Source organism: Xiphophorus hellerii, chromosome 23 (assembly GCF_003331165.1).
Source record: "Xiphophorus hellerii strain 12219 chromosome 23, Xiphophorus_hellerii-4.1, whole genome shotgun sequence".
In the NCBI taxonomy this organism is placed as follows: Eukaryota; Metazoa; Chordata; class Actinopteri; order Cyprinodontiformes; family Poeciliidae; genus Xiphophorus; species Xiphophorus hellerii.
This window is the reverse complement of record NC_045694.1, coordinates 15,863,154-15,890,777: the sequence shown is the minus strand read 5'-3', so window position 1 is coordinate 15,890,777 and position 27,624 is coordinate 15,863,154. Positions and strand designations below refer to the sequence as shown.

Here is a 27,624-nt window from a genome sequence, read left to right as displayed (position 1 = left end):
TGCTTTCATATTTCTGTATTATATTTTATTTTGCGCATGAAGTTTGATACATTATCTTAAATCTTGATTTAAAACACGGGTTGGGCCGTTGTTAATCTTACACCATGTAGTGCTAGCATATTACGTCTTGCTACCTCCTAGCCCCCCCAGCCCCTCACCCAATTTACCCCGTTTTATTTCAAAAAGAAATACCACTTGCGCCAAGTCTAGAATCTTGAAAGAGAACTGATGGGTGGCGACTTTCTGGGTTGTTTGATGTTGTCTTAGCTGAGACTGAGACAGGCAGTCTTAGTAAAGTGTAATTTTTCAGGAGATGCTACCGCTAATGTACTAAGCTAATATGGCTGCCTTGTATGCTTCAAGGAGGGGCTGTGAACACTACCGACATTAATTATAACCACAACCCCATTCTGTTCAGCTACTGTATTGTTCAGGTGACTTCATTTATGAATTAATTAAGAAATTTATTGTCATTACAACATCATCCAAAATACTGCTTCTCTTATCTGACAAGTGTTGATATACAATATTAATTTACATTATTTTTACTTTGCGGTATAAAACCTCGTTCTGTTACCTAGCAACACTATAAACAACTCCCTTTGTTTTTTCAATTGATTTTAACTCATTTTCAAGAAAAATATATGCTTGTAAGTACATTTGTTAACTTATTTTAGATTAAATATCATAATTTAATTTATATTACTGTGATTTCTCAATACTGACCTACTGATTTCAAAATACTTTTTTATTTTACTGACAATTTTTTTGACATGTTTTTTTTTTTTTCTCTTTTCAAGGAATTTTTGCTGGATCATATTTTTGATAGACTCCATGATCGTTTGGAGCATGTTCTTGAACGTATGCCCCTGGATCTCCTGGACTTTATCTGCACTCAAGAACTAGTTTTTTTAAAATCCAGAATCAGTTAGGATCGCCACCACAGCTAGAGGATCGGACTGACGTTTCCTTCTGTGCAGTCCCGTTCTGTTTAGGATCCTGCTCAGAGTGTGCATGTTATTATTGGTTCCAACCACAGTGCAAAGCAGCATCCGTATCTCTGTGTTTTAGACTAAACATGAAGGGAAACTTGTCCAAGTCCTGTTAGCCACTGTACTAGCCTAGCATAATACTGCCACTTCCTGGACATAAAATTATCACATTTATACAAGATGCGTATCATGTTTTAACAAGATAACTATCACATTTCAATAAGATACGTATGACGTTATAACGTGATAGCGCTCGATTTTTTCCCCCTGGATTATAGCAATAAGCTTCCATACCAGTTTCAAAATTCACCAGTTATGAAATGTAAAGCAAAATGCTGATCATGTTACCACAAAGGTGAATTTTAGTGTCTTTATGGTAGACATGTTTAAGAACTAAAATGTTCTAAATTTGTAATTTGATTGTTTTTTCTTTACTCAAAAGAAACCTAGTAGGTACATTTGTACATTGTTCTAGGACTTTAAATTTCTTGCATTATAAGAATCAGAAAAAAGTTTTGTTTGTCTTATGTAATTTATTTTCTAATACTTCAAGCATGTATGAACTCATCTAAGTACATTCAATAAAATTTTGCATAAAAAACAATTTCAGTTTCATATTTAAAACTGCCTGTATAAACAGTACAGACTCAGAGAAATGAAATACCTACTCTGAACATTGTGTCATTCTAGTTCCTCTAGTTTTGAATGTGACAAAACTAGAGGAACTAGAGTAACACGGTACTCTAATGAATAATACATATGATTACTATGTATCATATGTATTACATAGTAATCATTCATCCATATGAATACATTGTATGTATTCATATGGATGAATACATTCATATGTATCAAATTCATATTCAATACAATATGAATTCAATACATTCATATGTATTGAATCACGTTCAATACATGTGATTATATGTAATCATCTGACAAAATCAGAAAATTGAATTGATTCTACATTTCAACAAAACTTTCATTTGAACAAAGCTGCTTCACAAACAGAACTGCTACAGCTTAAATGTAGATTTTTTTTTTTTTTACAGGTCGATCATTCAAAGCAAGCCAAAGCCAGTTTGCGTAGAGGAAATGCAAGCTAAAAACTCATCACTGAAAGATTTGTAACTCCTGTAGTGACAAGGAATTCTTAGCGTTTCGTAGCAAGTGGCAGCTGTTGGGTAGTTTCCATGAACTATCTCCACAGACAGACTTGATGGCAGATTTTCCCATCCGGTCCAGAATTTCATCATGTCTTTCAGTTCAGGTGGTGTGGCTGTGGAAGAGAACAAAGCCACAATCACATTTTCAATTCTAATTTACCATACATCCGCAACTTATGGATAACGTTGTATGTTTGTAAGACTAAAGTAACTGGAAATATTCAAGACAGTTTTACTTTTTATTAAAATCCACATCAGTTCTGGAACCACATGTTGAGATAGAGCTAGACTACACAGAGAGAACACACAAACATGCATGCAATTCAACTGTTTGAATTTTGAGCTAAGATTAAAACTGAATTGTGAGGTACCACTGCAAGCAACTAAGAGAAGAATTCTCCTACAGCAGGGGTGTCAAACTCCAGTCCTCGAGGGCTGCAGTCCTGCAGTTTTTAGATGTGCCACAGGTACAAAACACTGGATTGAAATGGCTTCATTACCTCCTCCTTGTGTAGATCAGTTCTCCAGAACCTTAATGACCTAATTATTCTATTCAGGTGGTGCAGCAGAGGCACATCTAGAAGTTGCAGGACTGCGGCCCTCGAGGACTGAAGTTTGAGACCCCTGTCCTACAGGGATGTTTCATTGAAAAGTTATCTGAAAATCTCCAATCAGACACTGGTAACATTACCATTTGCAATTAACTGTTTCAGATATCCTGAAATGCGGCATCTGGTTTCCTTTGAGCAGTCGTCATCTTCATCACTTCCGTCATCTGTTTCTGGCCAAGTGATATGCTGAAGTACCACCTAAGTTTAGTAGAAAAAACTAATTGCGTTGTGTTTAACAGAAGTTTGCAAAGAAAATGTTTTATATAAAAGGCATTTCATTAAAACAATAACAGATGCAGCACCATAATTCCAGTTATTTAAATATACCTCTGGACACAGGGAGGCTTCCTCCAGTGGAAAAAGCAGCGGTACAGCATCAGGCCGCCGAGTTACCAGTGACCATATTGGGATTTCTTTCAAGCCTCGTCTAAGCTGCTTTATTTGTCTTGCGACACGTCCAAGAACCTAATTTAGAAAATGGTAATAGTTTATTTCTAAACAACTCATTTCATTACAGTCATTGTGCTGCTCTGGTAATTGAAACTAATAACAGGGATCAAAGCAGTATACAGTAAAACACAATGTGTATAAAAAATGTAATTCATGTGACACTGAAGATATGACAATCTTTACAATTAACAACTAATGTAAAAAGATTAATCTTTAAAAGTGAATCACTTGAGTTTTGCAAGACCTCAGAGAAAGTATGAGACTGTTCCTCAGATAGGAGCTTAAGCTTAAAAAGCTGTCATTTGTCTAAGGCAATCTAAAGAAACTGAAATAAAACAATTTGTTTGAAAGATTCTACCTCTTACCTTTGATTAGGTTTATAGAAAACACTTAAGATAAATTGGTACCAGACTATTTCAAAAATGTTAAAACAATGGCAAACCTGCACAATTCTTTATCCTTCTGTGTATCAAAATTGGATTTTAAATAAAATGTCATTTAAAACATAAGTTAAAGAAAAAAATACATGCAGTAGAAATGAATGCTGACTCACTGCATGAAGTAACAGCTTCTCAAAAAGCCACTTCCTATTGTTCTCTGTGGGGCAAAGAAGGTCCCATGAATATGCCAAGCTCTGTACTCTTTCCATTTAAGTATCAGAGAGCCTGGATTCTCCTTCGAGCTGCAAAAGACATCACAAATGACTCAGAGGGAAAAAAAGCAAGAAAGAAAATAATGTAAATTAATATTGTATATCAACACTTGTCAGATAAGAGAAGCAGTATTTTGGATGATGTTGTAATGACAATAAATTTCTTAATTAATTCATAAATGAAGTCACCTGAACAATACAGTAGCTGAACAGAATGGGGTTGTGGTTATAATTAATGTCGGTAGTGTTCACAGCCCCTCCTTGAAGCATACAAGGCAGCCATATTAGCTTAGTACATTAGCGGTAGCATCTCCTGAAAAATTACACTTTACTAAGACTGCCTGTCTCAGTCTCAGCTAAGACAACATCAAACAACCCAGAAAGTCGCCACCCATCAGTTCTCTTTCAAGATTCTAGACTTGGCGCAAGTGGTATTTCTTTTTGAAATAAAACGGGGTAAATTGGGTGAGGGGCTGGGGGGGCTAGGAGGTAGCAAGACGTAATATGCTAGCACTACATGGTGTAAGATTAACAACGGCCCAACCCGTGTTTTAAATCAAGATTTAAGATAATGTATCAAACTTCATGCGCAAAATAAAATATAATACAGAAATATGAAAGCATTAAACTCACCGTTGGGTTTTCATTCGCCTCCATGGTCGCCAGCCTCGGCGATGCTGGTATTTCTTCAATATGACGGTTGTGTCACGTGATCAGCTGGGTCCTGGAATCTGACATCCATTGCTAATGTCTGTGACCTGAAGTAACCTCGCCATTTTTGCAGCGAATTTTTAGACGTTGAATTTGAGACAGCGAATTTGAGCAAGTTGAATTGGAGGACAATGAAAATATTGCATTCGAATTTTGAAAAGTTGAATTTTTTATATGCTGAATTTTTTAACACTGAAAATTTAAACTGTGAAAAATATGTATATTGAAAATTTGATCACTTTGAAATAGGAATGTGAATCTTTTTAATAAATGAAAATTGCAACCATGTACAAATAATGACACTGAATTTTTTTTAGGTTAAAAATATATTCTGAATTTATTTTAACACTGAAAAAGTAAGCACTAATATACAACATTCAAATTTCAGATGCATTTTTCATTCAAATTCTGATGGCACATATTTACTTCCATAACCTTTCAACTTAATGCAGAAAAGTTGCACAAAAACGTTTGTGTCTCCAGAGGGAGCTGTGCTAAAACTGATAAAGTGTCTCATGAGATGTTTGTGTTTGAGAAAATAAATCGGTAAACTGTCAATTATGTTTCCTGGATGCAGGAATGTGAAGCCATACAGCTTCACATTTCCTTACCCAGCTTAACAAAATCTGCTCTAAGTTACATTTCAGGCGAAAACAGTTGCATAAAATAGATATTCATTAGCAATAAAAAAATGCTAGAAGTAGAATAACACATTTTTAAATTGTGAAGTGAATCCTCCATTGAGGAAATTTCATGAATGAGATTCAATCTGCGGGGCGGGGAGTGTCGGCTTTTAAGATCCGCTTGACGTCTGTGATCCAAATAAAACAGATTTTTTTGGGAGAAGTTGTTGGGAGGTTTGTCACTGGGCAGGAAGGTTGAGAAAAAAATCTGTGGCTTTTTTTTTTAAATAGAAAGGAAGCTCCCCCACAACACCTGCTGTGCACCAACACAACCCAAAAAAAGACTTAGTGCATCCCCACAAACTCTTCCACATCTAGAGTTTGCGTCTGTGTGCTTGCATGTGTGCGCACACACGTGTGTTACTTCTGCGTCATTGGTGATTTCAGCTTCAGATTCTCACTCATTTAAAAATAAATAGTTGCATAAAAGCACGTCCAAGTCGAGAATGAAGGCAGCAGGAGAGGAAGATTAAAAATGGCCCCATCTGTTAATGAGGTGGTTTGTTGCTGCACCACATCTTCATGGCAGATTTAAAGACTCACTCAGACTGTCTGTTCCCTTTAATTGGTGCAGCAGGCAAAAAGTCACAAATGTTACAGCTTCATATTGTCATCATCCATGTGTTTGTTCCCATCCGTGCCTGGCAGCTAATAGGGAGATAAATCATTTCTGAAACTGAGTGAATGTCTGACTAACAGCAGCAGAACCAGAGAACATAATGATCCTCACCTCTGAACTGTGATATCTAAGCTAAATATGAAAACAACATCAACCCACCGGCATTTATATCAACAAATCTCAAAGCGCTAACATGCTTTTCATTCAGTAATCAATCTGAAAGCTTCTATATGCTCTACTTCTTCAGATGGCAGTAAATCTTCCTTTTTTTCTTCTCTGTTTCCTCTTATTTACAATCTTTGTCACCTTAACAGTTTCTTCTTACTCTTGTTAAGGAAGAATAATTTATAAATTAACTTTGGAAAAAAGTTTGGCTCTCTCTTCCTCTGGATCCCAGGTCCTCTCAGCGGGCGACGTGCGGCCACAAGGAAAACAACAATGCGTGTTGACGTCACAGAATCACAGAGTTTAATCCCATACAAAGCAACGTATGAATTAACAACAAAACCGCAGAGGAACAGAGATATACATTCATTACCTGAGACAGGAAAAAAAAAATAGAGAAAGAAAAGACAAAGAAAAGGCAAAGACGCGTCTTTGGAGAGAGCTGATGCAAAAAAGCAAAATAGTGGCAGCTATCTGAATTATTACTCCTGTGCACGAACTCTTATACTGAAGGTGTGTCTTTCCTTTTTAATATATTCAATTAAGGCGTACCTCTGGTTGACCAACTGGAAGCTACCTTGGACACTCAGAAAAACTTAGAACTCCCCCTAATTTACGCCAAAGATCAAAGGCCATTTGCTCTCTGGTTCAACAAAAGAGCAAACAGCTGCATCCTGGCCTTCTGGGTTCTACGGTCATTTGGGTAAAGAAAAACATAAGATAAGATTTCACAGATACTTGTGGAATCCGGAGTCTCTCCCGTTATCTCTCCTTACATAAATTCTCAGGACAAACTTAAATCCAGTAATTTGGTTCAAGGAAAGGTTATCTTCACAAAACACAGTTTTGCTCCTCTGCACCCAGCACCTCAAAAGATTGAGTCTTGCCAAAAATAACACATAAAATCAACAGAACAAAATGAGGTATAATTCCTTTTCTAACCTATGAAACATAATATTCAATCCTAAGTATACAAGTTAACACAATCATTTTCCAAAACCCCATTTAGCATAAATCCTGAGCAATTTTCTAATACTAAACAAAACATTTTCATTCAAACAATTTCCATTTGATTCTGATATTGTCACAGATAGTACAATTTTCAAATACATTCATCATTTACTAGATTAGTAGTTCTAAAATTAGATAATACAATCTTCGTTAAAAACATGCTATTAGTACTTAGAAAAATGTCTTAGAAATTAAATGTTAGTGGTTTCAACATTCTATGTTGTATTCAGTTTTACACCATCCCAGATGTTGGTTCTGGAAGACTTTTGATCTTCTGTGAACCAAACAGACTTCTCTCCTCCAGGCTCAAGTGATATTGCCCTCCAGGAGATGTTAATTTTATGGCCTCCTGTCCTCTGATAACACAACAGGAGCCTCATTGAGAGATCCCCTTTGATCTGCATTTGGTTCATGTACTTTGAATACTTACCCATCAATAGTTTAGTTTTAAATCCTTAACACAAACCTGTTCAAAATTAAGAAATTTGTTCAAAATAAGAATGTTCAATATACCTTTTACACATGCCGTAAGATTAACTGTATTAAGCACTAAAAATAATCATTTTTTCTCAACACTCTGCACATGTTTTTGTGTGTTTTTGTTTTTCTTTCACTGAACCACTAATCATGACATGACCAACCTCTTTTAATCCGTTTATCTTGTCCTGTTAATTAATCCACGCAGATGAAGCAGGTGGATGCACACTTTCTGTCCTTAGGTTGTATTTTTCCACTGTATCTGTTAAAAAGCTAAAAATATTTGAACACAAACAGCTCTGCAGTGGAACGTGATCAAAAAATCAAAAATGCCTCAACATTTCCCCCAAAGCTTGGGATGAAGAATGATTTGAACCAAATAGTCCCCAAAGCTAACACAGAGTTTGGACAACATCCTTCTTATTTCACAATCAAAATTTTAAAATACAAGATGTTCTGAGGAAAAAAAACGCAGAACTTAATTTAATCTGAATAAAGCCCTGATTAATGATCTCCTGCTCATCCTGATATCTGAAGTCTGATAGGAACGTTCTAGTGACAGACATCCATCATCAGATAGCTCAAACAGCTGCTGCTTTTTTTCTGCTCTGCTATAATTTTCGACTGGACCCATATGAGATTCACATGTTCATTTCAGTGACACATACTGAAGTAGTGGGTGACTTATTTGAATAAAATCCTTGGCAGAGGCTGTTGGTTTGAACTGGTGAACAATTAGTTAGTAAGAAAACAATGGAGAGGCTCAGGAAGAGGCTGAGGAGGTGGAGGCAAGTGAGTTACAGAGTAGGAGAAATGAATAAAAGCTGATATAACATCAACTCCATATTTAATGGACCAGAGCAACTAAATTTCTTTTAGCAGATCGTGGAGACCAAATACTTCAAATTCAACAAACCATTGTCAAATCATATTTAGATATACAAAATGAAAGCTGTCAAGTTTTTAGTCTCTACAAAACACCTTAGCTTCTGCCCAAACTTGACAAGGCTTGCTCCCATCAAAGACAACCCGGACCAACTCTTCTCAGTGTCATCTTTTTATTTTATTTCTCTTTTCTTTTCTTTAAATCACTGTTCTTTCATGACACCTGAGCAGGTTGAAAACCTACAAACACACAAAGTACAAATTACTTTTTGAGTCATCAAAAGAAAATTTACAAAATGAACTACTTTCATAAATCCATTTTGTAAAGCCAGCAAGGTCCTCTGAATACAGATTTAAAATTCAGTTCCTACCAGTGGTGTTCTGCAGGAGCTTGAAGATGAGGTCTTTGTTTGTAGAGATTATCTCAAACACAGGTGTGCTGAGTTGCTTTATAGGCTCCTGAAGGCCTGAGTGGGAGAGACGGGTGTGCTTGATTTTCTGTGAGCCACGTGCCAGCTGGGTGGAGATGGTATTGCACTCATACAAATACACCATTTGCTGTTTAACTTGACACCTCCCACTTGAGCTCCTGGTTTCTTGAACCCAAGGAGATCACACCTCTCTCTCTTCACCAGATCTTATCCCAACAGGATTTTCTTGTTCTTCTATTGGCAATAACACAACAATGCGTCTTACATCTCTGTGAAGTATTGTTGAGGGTATCTTCATTTGAAGTTTCTTCCTCATCTTCCTCGTTTGTCCTCCAGCTCTCACAAGTGGTACAGGGTAACTTGGATAAGTTCGTACATATACATCTCTTACAATCCCCTTCCCGTCACTGTTTACACTGATCACTCTGCCAAGTTTGTACTGACTTCTTAAAGCATTTTGGTCTGCAAGCCAAATAATGTCTCCGACAGCAACATTTCGCTTCTTTGAATGCCATTTACTTCTGACAAACAAATTTGGTCCAGCTAGTTGACTCCATTTTCTCCAAAATCTGTCCACTTCTGTTTGAATGAACTTTAATCTCTTGAGTGGATAACTTTTAAAGTCAAATCCACAGTTATCACTTTTTAGATCAGTTCTTCCAAGCAGCAGAGAGTTTGGTGTGATGTAGCTTATGCAATCTTCTCGACTTTGAGTTCTTGCATCTATTGGTCTTTCATTAGCCAGATTAGCTGCCATATACAGGAATGTTTGAAATTCACTCCATGTAAAAACTCCATCTGATCCTAGATTGTGCAATGCTTGCTTGACTATCTTTACAGCTGCTTCTGCTGCCCCATTCCTATGGGGGGAATCTGCAGGGTGTATTTTCCAGCTCCATTCAGTTCCATGTTCCAAAGCTTCATGTTGAATTTGCTCTTTGTTTAGTCGGTCCAAAAACAGATAAAGATCAACCAGGACAGGTTTAGCTCCAATAAAGTTTTTTCCGCCATCTGACCATAACTTCCTTGGATGTCCTCTTAAGGCTGTAAATCTTTGGTATGCTAACAAAAAGCCTTCACTTGACTGATCGCTTACAAGATCTGTGTGAATAGCTCTAGATGACATGCAACAGAAGATGATGCCCCACACTTTCAGTTTAACTCTTTTCCGGGCCTCATCCCTCACTTCATAAGGTCCAAATAGATCAATAGTAGTAAACTCAAATGGTCTGGCAGGCAGTGTTCGTTCTGGTGGAAGATCACCCATTATCTGTTCACATCTTTTTGCCCTGATTTTCCGGCACGTCACACAGTTATCCACAACTTTTTTAGCCAATCTTCTGCCTCTCACCACCCATGCTTTTTTCCTCATCTGCAGTAATGTTCCAGCAATGCCTTCATGATTTACTTCATGAGCTTCAACAGCAACCAACATGGATACCCATGAGTCATAAGGTAAAATGGGAACAGCTCTTTTGTTGTCCTCATTAAAGGCTTGAATACGTCCCCCACATACCTGAAGTCCAGAATCTTGTTCTTTAAACACAACTAGTCTGTTTAAAGTTGTGTCATGGAATGAGGTATTCTCTTGTGCAGCCAGAAAAACCTCTCTCAGTGCATTCTCACACTCTTTAACACTAAGCCCGGGATGGATGGTTGATTGTTTGATGTCTGTTGAAATTTTTACTTTCACTTTTCTGCCACTATGGTGACTTTCTAAAGTGAGTTTCCAGTTTTCAACAGCTCTTCTCACCCATGCAATAACTCTGACTAGTTTAGAAAGACTGCTGTATCTTCTCTCTTGAATTAACTGCTTGGCAATGAATGTAAGAGGTGAGATTTTGAGCTCCCTGTCCCTTTCTTTACACTTTGTAGCTTTTAGAGCATTCTTTGTCACCCCCTCATCACACAATTTTTCTTTAGTTTGCTTAGACTGTGCTCTAGTTATTACTGCTGAGAAAGCTTTTCTTTGGAGTTTTTCAACCCCTTCCTTTGCACTTATAGCAATATCTTTGGCAGATCTTTTCGGCCACTGGTCAATAGGTTGCAACAAAAATTTTGGTCCATTTTGCCACTGTGAGTCCTCTTGGAGGTGCTCAGGACATGCTCCTCTTGATGTAATGTCTGCAACATTTAGCTCACCTGGAATCCACCACCAATCTGCGACAGGCCCAGTTTTCTGTATTTCACCAATTCTGTTAGCAAAGAAAGTTTGGTACCCATAGCTGTCACGCTGAATGGCTCCTAGCACAGTTTGGCTGTCTAGAAGATGGTACCAACCTCCAATTTCCATCCTACTGTGCTTTTCAACATACTTCCTCAGACGAGCTGCAAACACAGCACCACAAATTTCTGCTTTTACAGGTTCTCCTTTCTGGTCGAGTGGAGTAAGTTTTGCTTTGGATTCTACAAGTCTCACTTGGATCCCTTGCTCTGTCTCCCATCTGAAGTATAGAACTGCCCCATAACTTTTGTCACTCCCATCAGAGAAAGTTATTCCAATGGGCTTTCTAATCCAACTGATTGGTGTTAAACTCCTGTGAAATTTAATTTGACCCAGGCGAACATACTCCTGGAACAATTCAATGGCTTCATTTCTTAGCCCGTCAGAAAGTGGTTGATCCCAAGTATCACCTGCTTTGCCTGCAGTTCTGGTTTCTTGAAAAGCCTTTCTCACTAGAATGGCTCCTTTTTGTTTGGTGGGTGTGACTAGCCCAATGGGATCAAAAAGACTAGCTACTTGGCTAAGGAGTTCTCTCCTAGTGAGAGGATTTGGAGTATTTACTCTCACTTCTCCTTCTTCTAGGTTTTGTCCCATCTTCATTTTTTTCCTCCTTTTTGAGAAGTTAATTGATGTCATCACATATAATTTATCCTCCTCCACCAGATATCCCACTCCCAAAGCCTTATTATCATCCTCTTTCAACTGATTAGGGAGTGTAAGGATTTTGTCTCTGCTAGGTAAGGACATGTTTTGCCTCCCACTTTGACCTGATAGGACCCATGGTTTCAAACAGAATCCCCCAGCTTGTAAGATCTCTTCCACCTTCTTAATGTGTTTATGCAAAAGTTCTGGGTCATTGTCAGATGTTAAAATATCATCGACATAACAGTCTTCTTCCAGGATCCTACGCTCCTCTTTACAGCTGTCAAACATGGGCAGTTTTGCCGTCTCTCGCATTGCTACTTGGGCAATACATCCAGCAGGTCGATCCCCAATGTTAACTCTGGTAATGGCAAACTCACCGATCTCCTCTTCTGAGCCGTCTCTCCAGAGGAACCTGTGTAGATGTCTCTCCAGGTCCTCTAGCCAAACAGAGTTATACATTTTTTTAATGTCTCCCAGGGCAGCATGCAGTCCCCTTCTGAACCTGAGTAGAACAGCACGAATGGGATTTAAAACATCAGGACCTTTCAGCAGAATATCATTCATACTTAGACCTTCAAATCTTTGACTGCTGTTCCATACTAAACGCACAGGAGTGGTCACAGAATGAGGATTTGGCGCCACCTGATGGTTTACATACCATACTGGTCCTTTCCAGTTGTTTAGAGTGTCTTCTGTTAGTTTTATTGCTGCTTTTCTCTCCACCATTTCATGCACCTGGTTTGCATAGACAGTTTTCCATTCAGGCTCTTTATTTAATCGTCTTTCTGTTCTTAAGAAAGTTGATTCAACACTTTTCCTGTTCTTGGGAAGACAAGCGGGTTCTACAATCCAAGGATACTTTGCATCCCAGTGGGGAGCATCACTGTGGTTATCTGCTTGCACATAGGTAAGACCTTGTTTAATTATTTCAAGTTCTTTCTCCTCCATTAATGTCATATCTTTCCCACCTGGTTGACATGTTCCGCAGCGACATCCACCACACTTTGGTTCACAAGCCGCTCCTATGCTCTCCCACTTCCACCAATCAATAAACTCTTTATTGGTAGTTGTGTTTTTGCTTTCTGCTTTAACTTCCTCGAAACTGCAGACTTCTTTATACTTTACAGCAGCAATGCGCATAGAACGAGCAAAGTGCGTTTCTGACCTGTGTGCTGCCACGTCGACGTCTTCACAAAGATCCGGATGAGCTCCTCCCACGGTCATGCCGAGTGGACTGTTCCACAGGACCAGGTCTCCAACAACCTTGACTCTTTGAGGGGCCAGTCTGCCTTCTCTGTGGCTTATTAGCAGCTCAATGGTATCTGGTCTTTTAAGGTCTTCCAGGCCAACATCTGGGAAAAACTTTTGCAGCTGCAGCGGTTGAATGACTTTATGCACTTTAGCAATTTCACTAAGTCCATAACAAATGAGTTGGTGAGCTTTCATTGTCCCTTTGGGGGTCTTAACTCTCACTCTTAACAGGTATCTCTTTGTTCTAACTTTGACTGACATTCCCCCAACACCATGAACAACTAATGTTATGTTTTCACCTTCTAGGCTCAACCTTTTAGCTGCTTGATGAGTAATGTAATTAGTATCAGAAGCCAAGTCAATCAAAGTGCCTATTTTCTGGCCTGCGTTCGTAGTGACTTCCAATAGCATTAGAATGACAGGTTGCTCTTTTAGTCCATATGACTCCATAAGCCCAGAGGCTTCACACTTTGTGTTTTTTGTTGAAGCAGTCACATTTGAAAAGGCTTTTCTGCATTCTTCTGCTAGTTCTGGTGAAAGTCCAGCTATGAATTTTTCCTGCTCTTCTGTCAGTCTATTTTCCCTTCTTGGTTTAACAGTCTCAACCTTTGTAAGCTCACCCTTTGGGCAAAGGAGGAAATGGTGATCTGAAAAGCTTCTTTTCTTACAATCTTTATTTCTACAAAGGTAAGTATTGATGCAATCAGCATCTCCATGCTTTCTCAAACACCTTTTGCATGTGTCCAACGTCTTTACAATGTTGAGCTTTTCAGGTAAATTCATTGCTTTGAACTGTTTGCAGAAGAATATTTTATCTCCATGTCTTGCGTCTCCACACACAATACAGACATGATTCTTTCTTGTGGATCGAGTAAAAGCATGTCGTTTCTCAAACTTCTTCTCAACCTTTTCACTCACTCCAAGTTGCTCCAATTTCTCTAGAACTTCCTCCTGTGTCTTTAAAAATTTGAGAAGACTATCAAAATGGTTATCTGGTGTAACTGCATTGGCAGGATTAACCATAAAAACTAGCCAGTCTCTCTTTATAACATCAGGTAGTTTACTCTCTAGAGATTTAATAACCAGAGGATTTTTCATTGCTCCAATGTTACCTAACTCTGTTAAGTCAGCTAGAGCCTTTTCAATTGCTTGAATAAGATCTATCACTTTCCTTGGCTGGTTTGCTTTCAGGGGTGGAGTCTTCTCAAGCTCTTCAATAATTTCTAAAGCAATGCTTAACTTCTCGCCATACCTATTTTCCATCACTCGGAACATATCTGCAGCAGTATCATAAGCAGACAGATGTAATTCATTACAGATTCTTTCATCCACACTATCCAACAACTGAAACTTTTTCACTTCCACTGAGCCACTTGGTTCTCCCTGCTTCTGCAGGCTTTCCCAGTCTTTTCTCCATCTGTGAAAGTTTCTTTTACAGCCATGAAATTTTGGTAGACAAATGGGTCTAATCTTTACACTGGGTGCAGGTTGAGCTAGTATAGGAAAAGACGTAAGGTCTGATTGCGCATCATCTGATTTCTTCTTCTCCTCTGCAATTGTTTGTGCTATGGCAAACTGTGATTTTCTTGTTTGAAGTTTATTTTTCATCAATTTCATTTGTTTTACTCTGTCTTCTATATTGTCCCTTTCTTCTACTGGAATCCACATTTCCCAGGTCAAAAAACTTTTAATAGATTCCTGGATCACATTCTCCACGAAGGACAGCTGCACTTCATATGCGTTTTTGTACACAGTTAAAACTTTTATGTCAGAAGCATCATTACAGGCCTTTTCTGCCTCTTGGATTGCAGTATAGAGTTCATCTTGACCATATTTTTTCCACAAATTAGACTGAACTATTTGTTTGACTTCTTCTAATTTTAATTCACAGTCAATAATAGTCTTTTCCAAATCAGCTTTTTGCTGTTCATCAAGTTCATCAGCTTCATCTCCCACCTCTGCCAATAGTCCAGCTTTGTAATCATCATTTGAGTCACTTACATGTCTGGCATCAGAAGTTAGCTTTTTAAACTCCTCTCGCAGTTCCATCTCTGTCATGTTGGAAGCTTTTCTGCTCAGGAAGTTTGCTTGCTTGGTGAAGGAAGACTTTGCCATGGTGCGATCCAGCTTTAATTGTTTCACTGACTTTCCAAACATTTCTTCAGCCATTGTGGACTGTATAGATGAGATGACCTGATGTTCCTCCTTGAGTTGTTTCGTTGAAGCTCTTTTCTCAGGTCTTCACTTCCATCTGATCTTCAGTTGGTTTCCAACTGGTTCCCAATTGGTTCGAACTGGTTTCCAGCTGGTTTCCATTGGTTTTCAACTGTCAAGTTTTTAGTCTCTACAAAACACCTTAGCTTCTGCCCAAACTTGACAAGGCTTGCTCCCATCAAAGACAACCCGGACCAACTCTTCTCAGTGTCATCTTTTTATTTTATTTCTCTTTTCTTTTCTTTAAATCACTGTTCTTTCATGACACCTGAGCAGGTTGAAAACCTACAAACACACAAAGTACAAATTACTTTTTGAGTCATCAAAAGAAAATAAACAAAATGAACTACTTTCATAAATACATTTTGTAAAGCCAGCAAGGTCCTCTGAATACAGATTTAAAATTCAGTTCCTACCAGTGGTGTTCTGCAGGAGCTTGAAGATGAGGTCTTTGTTTGTAGAGATTATCTCAAACACAGGTGTGCTGAGTTGCTTTATAGGCTCCTGAAGGCCTGAGTGGGAGAGACGGGTGTGCTTGATTTTCTGTGAGCCACGTGCCAGCTGGGTGGAGATGGTATTGCACTCATACAAATACACCATTTGCTGTTTAACTTGACAAAAGCCTTTTTATGAAAACAAGAGAGCTAAAATAACCTGTCTGGAGTTGCAGTAAGATTTACGTTTAAAATGCACAGAAGAGATGTGAAGAAGTGATAGAGTCAACATTTCTGTCAATACTGGATGTGTTGCCTTCAAAACAGAGAAAAACATAATCTTTGATAATTATGTTCGTCAAGTTATGTCTATGTTTATTTTAAATATTGATGCATTCCTTCCTGATTGAAATTTTTACGAATACCTTATAGCTACGGTCAAGTATGGTAATGGCAGGTTGATGATCTGGGTTTGTTTTAGAGCCACAGGAAGTGGGAATCTTGCGGTCATTGAATTGGCGTTAGGAACTCCTCTGCATACTCACAATGTCTACAGTAAAACATGAGACCATCTGATCTGAAGCTAGGCTGAAATCGGATCCTGGACAGAAGTTAGCAGCAGCAGCAGATGAAACAGAATGACGTAGAAAGGAAAGAACTTTTCAAAGGCCTGATCCTGAAGGAGAGCGGGGCGGTGCAGAAACGAAGGTCTGTAAACCTCAATGAACTGAATCAAAGTAGCAAAGGTGACAGATAGAAAACATCTGTGTTGAGACTTCCTATTTCCAGTTTGAGTTAATAGCAATAATTTGCAATGGGTTGCTTTTATAATGCTGCATTGTTAATTATTCATGCTTGAACCATGATTAGTATCTGGTTTTATTTATCTATTTTAACTATTTGGGCTAATTTAAGGAACCCTAGATGTAAACTGTCAATTGTGATTTTAACAAATGTAACATTGTAATGGCAAATGGAAGCACAGCCAATTTCGTTTCATTATTTTTAGGGGTTTGGAGGTATATTCACAAACTTTTTTCCTTTGACTTTGTTTTTGTTGTATGAATGATGATATCGTGTCACTTGTAGAAATAAAAAGGTGGTGACGACCAAATCTTTCTTATTATTGCAACATTAACTCATCTGTGGATAATGTTCAGTAATCAATAATCTCATTTGGCACGCCGCATCGATGGGTGTTTCACGTTTAGGGCAAAGTTTCCTAACCTATTCAACACGTTCAGACGAATAACTTTTCACTTTTGTGTTACCAAAATCTAGTTCTGAGGCCATCAAGGATCAAATTGGGCGTATATTTAAATTAGTTGCAAATATGAACTTTACACATATCGCCTTCTCCTCTGACACTAAATATCAAATGATTCATTGTCTCATTATCAAAGTCTTCTCAGACCTTTGCTGTCCAGCACCCACATTCCTCATGATTCATACATTTGTATCAGCTTCTCTCTCCCAACAAAAGCTACAATTTGTGAGAATTATTAGCAATTGCATCTTTGCTGTGTGTTTTTATAACCAAGGATCACTTAGAAACTCCCCACTGACAAATCTCTGATTACATGCTTCTTGAACTTTCTGCTTGACCTTGGACCTGGTGGGCAGAAGCAAGTTCTGTCCACACGATCTTCAGCACACTGTACATACTGTATGTGTGTTCTGTGTCTGGGTGTGTCTGCATGTGTTTGTGGGTTGATGGGTGGTGGACAGTCAGCTACATGTTAATTTAGGATCAGGGACAGAGTCCATGAGCATCCTGTGTTTACACCAGTTCAAATGCCAGAGTCCCTGTGATTCACTTTGTCACAGGAGGCAAGTGAGAGGGGATCTGGGATCTGGAAGGCGATGCGTATATTTATTCATTTCTCTTTGCGCACACTGACAATGCAAGGTGTGGTACCACACCAGAATGATGGACCAGTAAGAGGAATGCTTTTAGAATCACCTTTTGGATTCTTGATAAACAAATTTGGGCTTCAAGAAGCTCTTGTATTCACACACGCATTTTTGAACATAGAGAGCCAGCTGCCTACTCTCGTTACTCCAGGGCCACTGAATAAATTATTTGTGCATAAACACACAAAGACACACACACACACGTGCGACCTTCTCAGCTCCACAGCCCCCTGCGGAGGCCGGCTGCTTGGTGAGCTGTCCACCTCCCCCTCTCACAACACCGCAGCCAACAAGTGGTCCGATTCCAGGCGCGCAGTTAATTACTCCCTGCACTGCGAGCCCAGCTTGCAGATGACCTTCCATGAAGAAGGCTCTGGTGAGATGGGAGCAGATGATGTGCATCATGGAGGACCTGGCAGTGACCCGTGACATTTAGGGAGGAGTCACACGTGAGTGAAACCCAACCCAACCCTCTTCGCCCTGACACACTTTATTTCATATGCACAATAGCTCCGTCCCACGGCCTCACTGCACCGTGCCTTCTCCTCCAGGTGGTTACACAACAGCCAAATCAGCTGGAAACAGTGAGAGTCAGCCTGGTGTTCTCCTAATGTCGTTTTCTTTCAGAGACGACAGCATACACCTTCAAACTTAAACAAACGAGTTCTTATGTTTAGATAAATTGCCCTCATCATGTTACAGGGAATCTTAAAGTTTCTGTCTTAATTCTGGCTTTGCTCACTCTTCTAATCTGAAAGGCTACAGGTAGGCCTGCCACAATAAACAATAAATCAATTAATCACATGATAAATTAAGAGAAACTCAATAGTTTTCATTTGATTTATCGTTTTTCTCTTTCCTTTCTGTTTTTACCAGAAACTGAGTGATAAAAGTTTTCAGTCTGGTGGGTTTTTTTAAGATAATTTTGTTAGCAGAGACTTTATAATTCATTTAATTTGTTGTTTCTCTTGTTTTCTGTATTCATTTTGGATATTTAAAATGTCTTCCAGTTCCAGTGTTTAAATGTTCATTAGCATTTAAATTTTTTTGATCTTTGAGAATGCCATTATTACTATCATGTTGCTTGAAAATGGCCTCAAAACAACATTATTATCATTTATCGTGATAACTTATGGGACAATTTATTGATAATTGATCAATTTATCCACACAGCATGTTATTTGGCCGTGTTTACATTACTTCATGCTAATGCTACACACGTGTTGGATGGAAAGGAAGATACAATAACATCCGACTGCAGACTGCCTGACAGTCTAATTGATTACAGAGGGAAAGCAGTTGAAACCTAAGTTATGTTGTCGTTGCTTAGTAATTTTTTTGGTTTCTGGTTTTAAAAAAAGTTAATGTATATAATGTAGTGTCTGACCACACAGGAGAACTTTCTGGAGGATTTGGGAATGCAGTCAGGTCAAGGCTCAAAAGACATTAAGCTTGAAAAATAAATCTAATGTAAGGTTTCCAGATGTACAAGCAGACAATCCGGCAGCAGGACCTGAAAGAAAACGTGAACATGAAATATATATATATATATATATGTGGTGATTTGTTTACCTTGGAGGATATGTGTAGGGCAGAGCCCTATAAAAGGGAAACTGCCCAGAGATCAGGAGGTTTTCGTTACGATCGGGTCAAGATTTCCTCACAATTCGGTCGTGCTGACTTAGGCTGCAGTATTGTAATAAAACTTTGATGTTCAACAAAAGTCTGTAGCATGTAGAGTCTTTGCCTGCAATGTCACCACACAACAACAAGAGAAGACGGACAGAAGAGACCGCAAAAATATTAGCCATTGTGCCCAAATAGTGGAATATCTGTCTTGTCTAACAGCAAAACTGTCTCCCAGAAGGCATCACTTTCTGTCAGCAGCTGCAAATTTGTTGACTTCATTTTTGGCCAGATCCGTTTCTCGGTCCATGTCAAAACGCTTTGTTGTGAACAGTGAAACTGGTTTTACCAGCATTTCTTACCTCAGAATCGACTAGAGAGTCAAAGGTTCTTGGGTTGCTGTATGGCATCATAACCAGTTTCCTTTCATTTGACTGAGGCAGATAGTTGTGAATTAGACAGTTTTGGGTATTCCAAAAGGAAAATGATCCCAAAAATACATAAAAACTCATTTTGAAAGGCTCATGATTACCTTCCTGAATGACCTGCCCAAACGTCAATTCCATCTGAAACTTATGGGCAATTGTGAAAATTCTGATCCACGGTAAATAATAAATAAGCAAACATTAATCAATCCTGCTTAGATCATGTTTAAAAATTTACCAACAAATATAGCTGATGCCTTTTGTTTGCTTCAAAAAGTTTTGTTCTTGAGGCGAAATCTTCCTTAAGGACATTTATCCAAATATTAACGGGTATGTCTGTATATATTTTAGCCTGTCAGTCATAAAAAGGAGTATTATCAAAACATATAGATCCACTTCTTGCCAAGTGCTACTTTGATAAATATTCCATTAAAATTGACACTTTGTTTTGATGATTAACTTGATGTGCAGTTTGTACTGTTCCACAAAGATTTGTCAGTATTATGTCATCCTTCTGCCACACACATATAATGTAGCCCATCCATATGTTGGGTTTGATCATTTTTGCTCCACCGCTGGGTTTTCCTTTCATGTTCATCTGTTGCTGTGAGATGTAGGCGGCCCTCGGCTTCTTTCCAATCCAGCCTACACTGAAGCAGAGTAATGAGATTTTGGGTTTAATGCCAAATGAGTTTACCAACCTCCCTTTTTCACCGTTGGTGGTGAGCATGATGTGCCACAGGTGAAATCACAGCACTTTTAATTAGCTGTAGTTTTACAGTAAATTCTTTGGCTTTCCTCCAGGAGGCAGAGAGCTTGTTTTGTGCCAAAACTGCCTCCATCCCACCTCCTTCCAGTAGAAGTCAACCAATCCTCCCACACTGTGCTTTGTCTTAAGGGAAAATGTTTTTGACTGTATCAAGCAAAGCCTGCATTTTTTTGTCTTTATATAATATAAAATTTAATTCAAAATTAATCAAATGTATTCATTTAGGAAGTTAGGGCATTTTGTTTCCTATAATCATCCCCACATTTATAAGTAATAAATAATTAATCTCCCCTTTAGCAGACGGTTGTCAATATTTGGATAGCGCCAAGTCTCTGCTTTCCACTGCCTTTCCAGGCGCTTCCTCCGGCGGCTCGTAACCCTCCCTCCTGGATGACGTAGAGAGGATCCTTTGCTGCCCACGGCCGTGGGCGACGCGCCGGTCGCGGGTATAAAAAGCTTCCCGGGAATCCAGAACGTCACTGCTTGAAGCCGCAGTGACTCGGTCACCAGAGCTGAACCGCAGCAGAGATAGCAGCAAGCAGGCACTTCCACGCCGCGCAGGCTAACTCGCTTTCGGCTTTGGTTCGAGATGGAGACCCGTAGGACCGTGAGGAGCTCCAGAGCTCACAACTTCAAGAGTAAGTTGCGCAGCATCTCGATCCTGCAGGAGGAGGATGCTAACTTTTAATCTGATCTTGTGATTTGAGTTGTCTTATGTGTTTGATGGAAATTTTTATGGGTTTAAAGTAGACATTTAGATGTTTAAGCAACAATAATTCATATATTTCTGTCTCTTTTTTTGTGGGCGAATGAACTTTGTGCGCTTTTACGCACAGAAACTTTGGTTTATTTTCAAACTTTTGAAATAACATTAGCTTAAACAAAAACTTAACACAACTTATTTAGTTTATAAATGTGTGGATTTGCATTTTTAAGTTCTGATAGCAAATAAGGTTGCCACTTTTGTATGTTCAAGAGTAAATAATATAGTTAAAATAATTTTAATATAAGTGAGCAAATCTGAGTTTGGTTCTGTTGTAAAGTTTAACGTTTTTCTCTTTTTGCATACAGAGAGTCTTAGTATAAAACTAGTGAATAAAACAACTAAAATTTACTTATGTACTTTAGTTTGGTCCATCAGGCTACCCCTAAAACTTTCAAGTGATGCTCCTGTATCCATGATTTGTGCCAACAACCTTCAAACTCCAAAACTCAGATGATGTGTATTTTTCTCCACATCTGCAGATTCTGCATGTAACCACACTTGTTAAAAGGTCAGAAGGTTAGATGGTGGAAAATCTTGCGCAGAACTGATGAATGGAACCTTATTAATATTTAATGCATGTACTTTTCCCGCATTTACTTCTTCTGTGGGGTGTTATCCGAGCAGCTGCCAAATGGCTTCTGAATTATTAATTAAAACTGAAACTGATCCTGCTCTGGGTACTGGTTGTAGCTTGTACGTGCTCTCTCCCCTGGCACCTCTCCCAGGGGAAACAACCATTTGATTTAAATAACATGAGATCTAGAAATCTGTGTCGATTTAATATAACTACTTTCCAAATCACATGTTCCAATATTTAAGAATGTTGTCTGGGTCATAGATTAGTGCCAAGTTTACCAATTAAACTTGCTTAGGGCCAGAGTTATGCAACCGAGTCACTGATACCTGTGTAAAGTGATCATCTGGAAATGAATAGGTGAATGATTTTTGTCTGAATTATATATGAGGAGTATCAAAATGACATGGGTGAAGGAACATACTGTTACATGGAATCACAACAACAGGTTTGATAGACAGAAAGCTCATTCATAAACAGACAATGTGCAGGTTTCCAAACATTACAATACCAGCATCCCTTCCTCAGTCTTAGTTTCTGTAAAACCTTCTTCCTGTAAATCGTGATGTTTTCCAGCTTAGTAAAAACCTCCTTCTGCTCCTCTGTACCTTCAGGTGGACTGACCCTTTGGTTGATTCTGTGGCTGGTGGTGGTGAAGCCGGGCGGGGTTTCTGCAGTGCCCCAGGCTGTGTGTGTGTTACCCTACGCCCATGACGGTCAGCTGCCAGTCCCAGAACCTTACCATGGTTCCAGCTGGAGTACCCTACGACTCCCAACGAGTCTTCCTGCAGAACAACCGCATCACAGAGCTTCGCGCAGATTCCTTTGGCTTCGAGACACAGGTGCGCTCCCTACTCGTAGGAAATGTTCCCTGTTACTAAAGAATTTCTTTTTTAACACATTTCCCATTAAATCCCCATGCAGGTGCTTTGGCTGTATGGAAACAACATTACATGGATTGAGGCCGGAGCTTTCAGCAACCTCAGGATCCTGGAGGAGCTGGACCTGGGCGACAACCCTTCGCTGCGGCACCTGGAAGGTGGAGCATTCAGGGGGCTGGAGAAGTTGCAGAGCCTTGCACATGCATCGCTGCAAGCTGGCCACTCTCCCCCATGATATCTTCCACAAGCTGTACAGCCTCCAGTTTCTCTACCTGCAGGTAAATGCGGCATGCACACACACACACACACACCCCACACATAGACAAATGTAAAAACATTTTTGAGATGTTCATCATTTATTATGCTTTCAACAGGAGACAGTCATGTTGCAGAATTAGTTTACTGACTGCAACAGTTTGCATCCAAGCCGCACCCACCCCCACACACACGCCGTGACGTGTTCCACACTGCTGGAAGATTTAGTCTAAGCAACACATTCAAATACAACCTCAGAAAACCAAGACAGCACATGTACTACCAGTGGTCTAGCCTCATTTAATCACACAAACTGTTCAGTTTTAGTAAGGTCAGAGGATATATCCAGAAATATATGAAAAAGAACATGTTAGGTGCAAAACACAAACAAATCATCAATAAAATGAATGAAAATTCAGCGGCACATCCCACATTTAAACATTGCAGCTGATTACTAAAGAAAACTGAAACAGCATCAGCTTCCTCTTTTGCATTTTTACTAAATTCTCTCATATTTGGGTTTTTCTGCAGGAAAATCAACTCCACTCTCTGCAGGACGACCTCTTCTCAGATCTGGTTAACCTGACCCATCTATTCCTGCATGGGAACCGAATCCGTGCCCTCTCTGAGAATGTGTTCAGAGGCCTGGTCAACCTGGACCGCCTCCTTCTCCATGACAACCGCATCCGGCAGGTGAACCGTCGGGCTTTCCGCGATCTGGGTCGCCTGACGATCCTTTACCTTTTCAACAACTCTCTGGCCGAGCTGCCAGGCCAGACCATGAAGGACACCCAGGGCATCCAGTTCCTGCGCCTCAACAGCAACCCCTGGTCCTGCGGCTGTGAGTCCCGTCCCCTCTGGGAGTGGTTCCGCAAAGCCCGCATCTCCTCCTCGGAAGTCGTGTGCACCTCCCCATCCCAGCGTCGTGGCCAGGACCTCCGATTCCTGCGTGAGATGGATTTCGCCCTCTGCCCCATGCCTGACCCCGGCTCCATGGCCGGAACCACAACCACCACCTTCAGCACCAAGACGCGCTGGTGGTTCTCCAAGCACAAGCCTGCATCTTCATCGAAGGCTTCGTTCCAGAAGAGCTCAGAGAATGTGAAAACCTTACCCTTCTCCCCCGTAAAGCCTCAGTATCCCCCCAAGAAGCCCGCTGAAACCTTACCCTACAAGTACGAACTGTCCGCAGACGAGGCAGCTCTTCCCAAGCTGGATCCGGAAGAGTACTGGGCCAACTATGGAAATGAAGACTCCTCCATCCGCTGCGTCGAGCTGGACTGTGCTCCCAGCTATGACAGTGCAGCTTTCCCTTCATCCTCCTCTTCAACCATCACTCCATCCCATCTCCACTTCCTCTCCTTCTTCATAGTAACACTCCTACTCCATTTCCTGTTAAGCTGAGCTGTTTTCTCCTCTCACACCGTCTCTTTCCTCTAAATTTTCCTTCTGCTCTTTCTTGTTCACACTAAAGAAATTGCATCTTGATTCCCTTCTGTTGCCTCCTGCACATTCTTCGGGGATGATTCAGTGATGCAGGAGATGGACGAGGCAGCAGGGAGCTGTTTCAGAGCAAAGAGCAGAGGTCAGATTACCTGAAGCAGGAAGCGATAAGTGAGTGCAAGTAATCTGGTGGGGTCTTCAGATGCTACTTGTGATATCCCAGTCCAAACGATGCAGGCTCCATGATCTAATGATTGTCTAATCACTGTTTATGTCATGGTAGTTGCACAGAGCAGGGGATTCACAGACAGTTTGGCACCACCAGATGTTAGAAAAATATGCAGATCCTGAGAAGTAATGGAAGTGATGAAAAGGTTCAAACTTTTACCAGCAAACAAGCACCTGTAAATACAGCACAGAATCACTGTAGATAAGCTTATTCCATATTGTACATAGGATAACAGGATTTGTACTTTTAGTAAGAACAGTTTGTATTAGGTTCATTGATTTTTGAATAGAAGGAAGCCCAATAATATGTGTTAGCTCGTACAGTTTCACCCAACCATCACTCCAGCCTTATCTGCTTTCATGTTGTTTCCTGGACTTCTCTAATTCTTAGTCTGTTTGATTATGTTTGTAAAACTTGTTTTTGTGTTTCTAACCGGAACATTTTTCACAAAAAGGAGAATTTGAAAATGCATGACTTGCTTTGGATTTGACCAGAGCCAACATATATGCAAAATATGGTCAAACAGATCATGACAATCAACCAGATGTGTCTGCAGCTTTCTGTCTCCTGTATCTGTGGAAGAAAAGTAACTGCAGTGAATTAAGGCCATGTGTTTGTGACCAACCCTCTATGTTTTATCTGAATCATAACAGTAAATGTCTAAACTGATCATACTGTGATGTTGCTGGATTTTGTATTTTTAATGGAAGATGCTGTTGAAGTGTTTTATTTAATAAAAAAAACTGAATTCATAAAGTTTCAGCGAGTTTTTTTTTTTTTCTCAATGCGGTATCCATATTTGCCACATTAGAAACTGACATTGGAAATAAATTAAACCTTATGAGATGAGGTCAAAGAGATTCACATACATACAAACACAATATATAATTATTTTTCATATTTATTAAGTCACTAATTTGTTTGCATAAATTATCTGAAATATGTCTTATTTAGCATTCAATTTGGGAATAATTAATTGTTTTATTTGATCAATATACTATGAATTAACGACCAAATAAAACAACTTAGGACTCCCATCTAAGAAAAATAATATTTAGTTACATGTAATCTACTTCTTTCTTGCAAGTTTTCATCTTATTTATGTAAATTATTTAGATAAAATCACAGTGATCCACAAAGAAAGTTTGAACGTGATTAAATAAAAACACAGTTATAAAGAAAAGTGCAAATTAAACTAAGGAGGTAATTAAAAATATAGTAAGTACAAATATTTAATTTGATGCACTTTATTGGCCTCAAAGGGATTAATTAATTTGCAACAAAGTCTACAAGATCCACACCACAACAACACTCTTACACATTTTCTATTCCATTCTCATAATCAGAGAAAAAAACAGTTTTCAGCTCTTTTTTATGTAACAGGACATATACAGTACAGACCAAAAGTTTGGACACACTTTCTCATCACTGAGAAAGTGTGTCCAAACTTTTGGTCTGTACTGTATATTGGGACTATCATGTATGAAAATGCTAACAAGCAGGCAAATATCAATAATAATATCCCTTCGGTACAAAATAAACCTAAAATGTTTATGTTATTGCAAAATTCTGCCAGTGGCTGAAGGTGAAATAAACAAGTTTTATTCTGGATACTTTGTACTTTGGACTTTATAGTCTTTATTTTGTCTGTGCTGAACTTGTTTATAAAACTACAGGTGGATGAATGGCATATTTTTTGTGTGTGTATGCAAGCGGCATTAGCTGTTCATGTGTGACTGGGAGTGTGAGTAAAGATGGCCACCAGTTTAAGCGCTGGTCACTTCGCACCCCGGCCTCTTTTCTCGTTGTTTACAGATGGCGGCTATATCAGGCTACTGCAGAGGGAGTCTGAATGTGCATGTGCTTGGGGGTTGGTGGGTGGGCTGAGATGTGAATCAAGAAAAGAGGCAGGATGGGGAACACACACCAGGACCAAAATGTGACGATGCGTGTCGGAATCAGCACACCCCCTCAACAGGTCCGCTCTCAACATGAATATGTTCGTCATGATGCATGCAGCCATGCATGTGCTGTGCCAAGACTCTAACACACACTCTGAAACACAAACTGGAGATTTCAAAGAGAACTTTCATGATCTGTTCCACTTTTACTATTTTAATGGTAACAGTTAAAATAGTTGCTGATGAACAGTTTACTAATTTAATAATTTAAATTTATTAGTATTTCTCCACTTCAAAAAATATTCTTTATTTCAGAAAATTAAAGACAAATGTGTTCAGACAGCAGCAGAATGCTGCACAGACTCCAGTCACAGCCCTTACTTTGTGACAGAGGTGGGGACTCGAGTCACATGACTTGGACTCGAGTCAGACTCGAGTCGTTAAAATCACGACTTGAGACTTGACTTGAAAAAATGCTCAAAGACTCGGACTTGACTTTGACTTTCATGCCATTGACTTGGGACTTGACTCGACTTGAAGCTGTTTACTTAAAAAGACTTGATATTTTTTACTCAAAGTCTTAAAATTTAAAACACATTATTTATAAAGTGGCGTCATTAATTAATGTCACTCATTCCGTATCAATATGCGCAGACCGTCACTATGGTTTTCCTCTCTCCTTATGTATGTATGTGTACGTAGCTGTAGCACAACCAATCAAATTAACAGGATTTGGACGTTTAAAAAAACGCGGCAAAGCTACAGAGCTCAGGGAACGAAATACGAAATAACCGCTCGAATATGCTTCCGCGAGTAATTTCTTTTGGCTATGTAGGTTATGAACTTTCGACTAAAAAACGAACTGCAACTTGTAAAACATGCAAGAAGAGAATATCGGATGGAGATGCCACGACGTCCAACTTTGTCCGGCATTTGAAGCTTCACAAAGATCGGTAGGTGGCATTTTTCTTTTGCTGTAAGATAGTTGACTTTAGCTAACTTCGTGTTAGCATGTGTACTCCGGGTTAAATTGGTGATGATTTACCATAAATCCGGTCCTTCAAATGCCTCCACAAATAATGTGCACCGTGTTAGCTCAGGAAGCCGGTGGATAGTGAGCGGGGCTCCGGAACAGAAAGCAGATTCTGGACCTGAACACAGGGAACAGAGTCTCTCTGTCCCATCATGATGATGAGCCGGGTCTAGTATCATCTAAGGAT

At 39.4% G+C, this 27,624-nt stretch overlaps 2 protein-coding genes and 1 long non-coding RNA gene across 8 annotated transcripts; 1 reads left to right on the top strand and 2 right to left on the bottom strand.

Moving 5' to 3' along the window:
- Positions 1 to 1,995: 1,995 nt before the first annotated feature.
- LOC116714127 (uncharacterized) lies at positions 1,996 to 4,785 on the bottom strand. 2 transcript variants are annotated; one of them, XR_004338005.1, is made up of 4 exons: positions 3,773 to 4,785; positions 3,097 to 3,234; positions 2,850 to 2,986; positions 1,996 to 2,271 (listed from the first exon to the last, which is right to left on the bottom strand). It is a non-coding gene; the product is annotated as an uncharacterized LOC116714127 (long non-coding RNA). The 2 variants fall into 2 exon arrangements; XR_004338004.1 differs by having other exon boundaries at positions 2,850 to 2,967; positions 3,773 to 4,784.
- Positions 4,786 to 8,581: 3,796 nt separating this feature from the next.
- Positions 8,582 to 15,715, bottom strand: LOC116714123 (uncharacterized). Of its 5 annotated transcripts, XM_032554458.1 has the most exons (5): positions 15,604 to 15,715; positions 12,888 to 15,472; positions 12,381 to 12,457; positions 8,794 to 12,224; positions 8,582 to 8,662 (listed from the first exon to the last, which is right to left on the bottom strand). In XM_032554458.1, the coding sequence occupies exons 2-3, from the start codon at positions 15,140 to 15,142 to the stop codon at positions 12,424 to 12,426; spliced, it is 2,289 nt and encodes a 762-aa protein (XP_032410349.1). In that variant the 5' UTR covers positions 15,143 to 15,472; positions 15,604 to 15,715; the 3' UTR covers positions 8,582 to 8,662; positions 8,794 to 12,224; positions 12,381 to 12,423. The 5 variants fall into 5 exon arrangements, with proteins under 5 accessions (XP_032410349.1, XP_032410346.1, XP_032410348.1 ...); XM_032554455.1 differs by having other exon boundaries at positions 12,381 to 15,472; XM_032554457.1 differs by having other exon boundaries at positions 8,794 to 13,074; positions 14,975 to 15,472.
- Positions 15,716 to 20,819: 5,104 nt separating this feature from the next.
- rtn4rl2b (reticulon 4 receptor-like 2b) lies at positions 20,820 to 25,262 on the top strand. Its single transcript, XM_032554466.1, is given in 6 exon segments — positions 20,820 to 20,993; positions 22,310 to 22,368; positions 22,370 to 22,537; positions 22,620 to 22,769; positions 22,771 to 22,854; positions 23,363 to 25,262. Coding segments are annotated over 6 exon segments (1,383 nt in total). The 5' UTR covers positions 20,820 to 20,944; the 3' UTR covers positions 24,236 to 25,262.
- Positions 25,263 to 27,624: the final 2,362 nt, after the last annotated feature.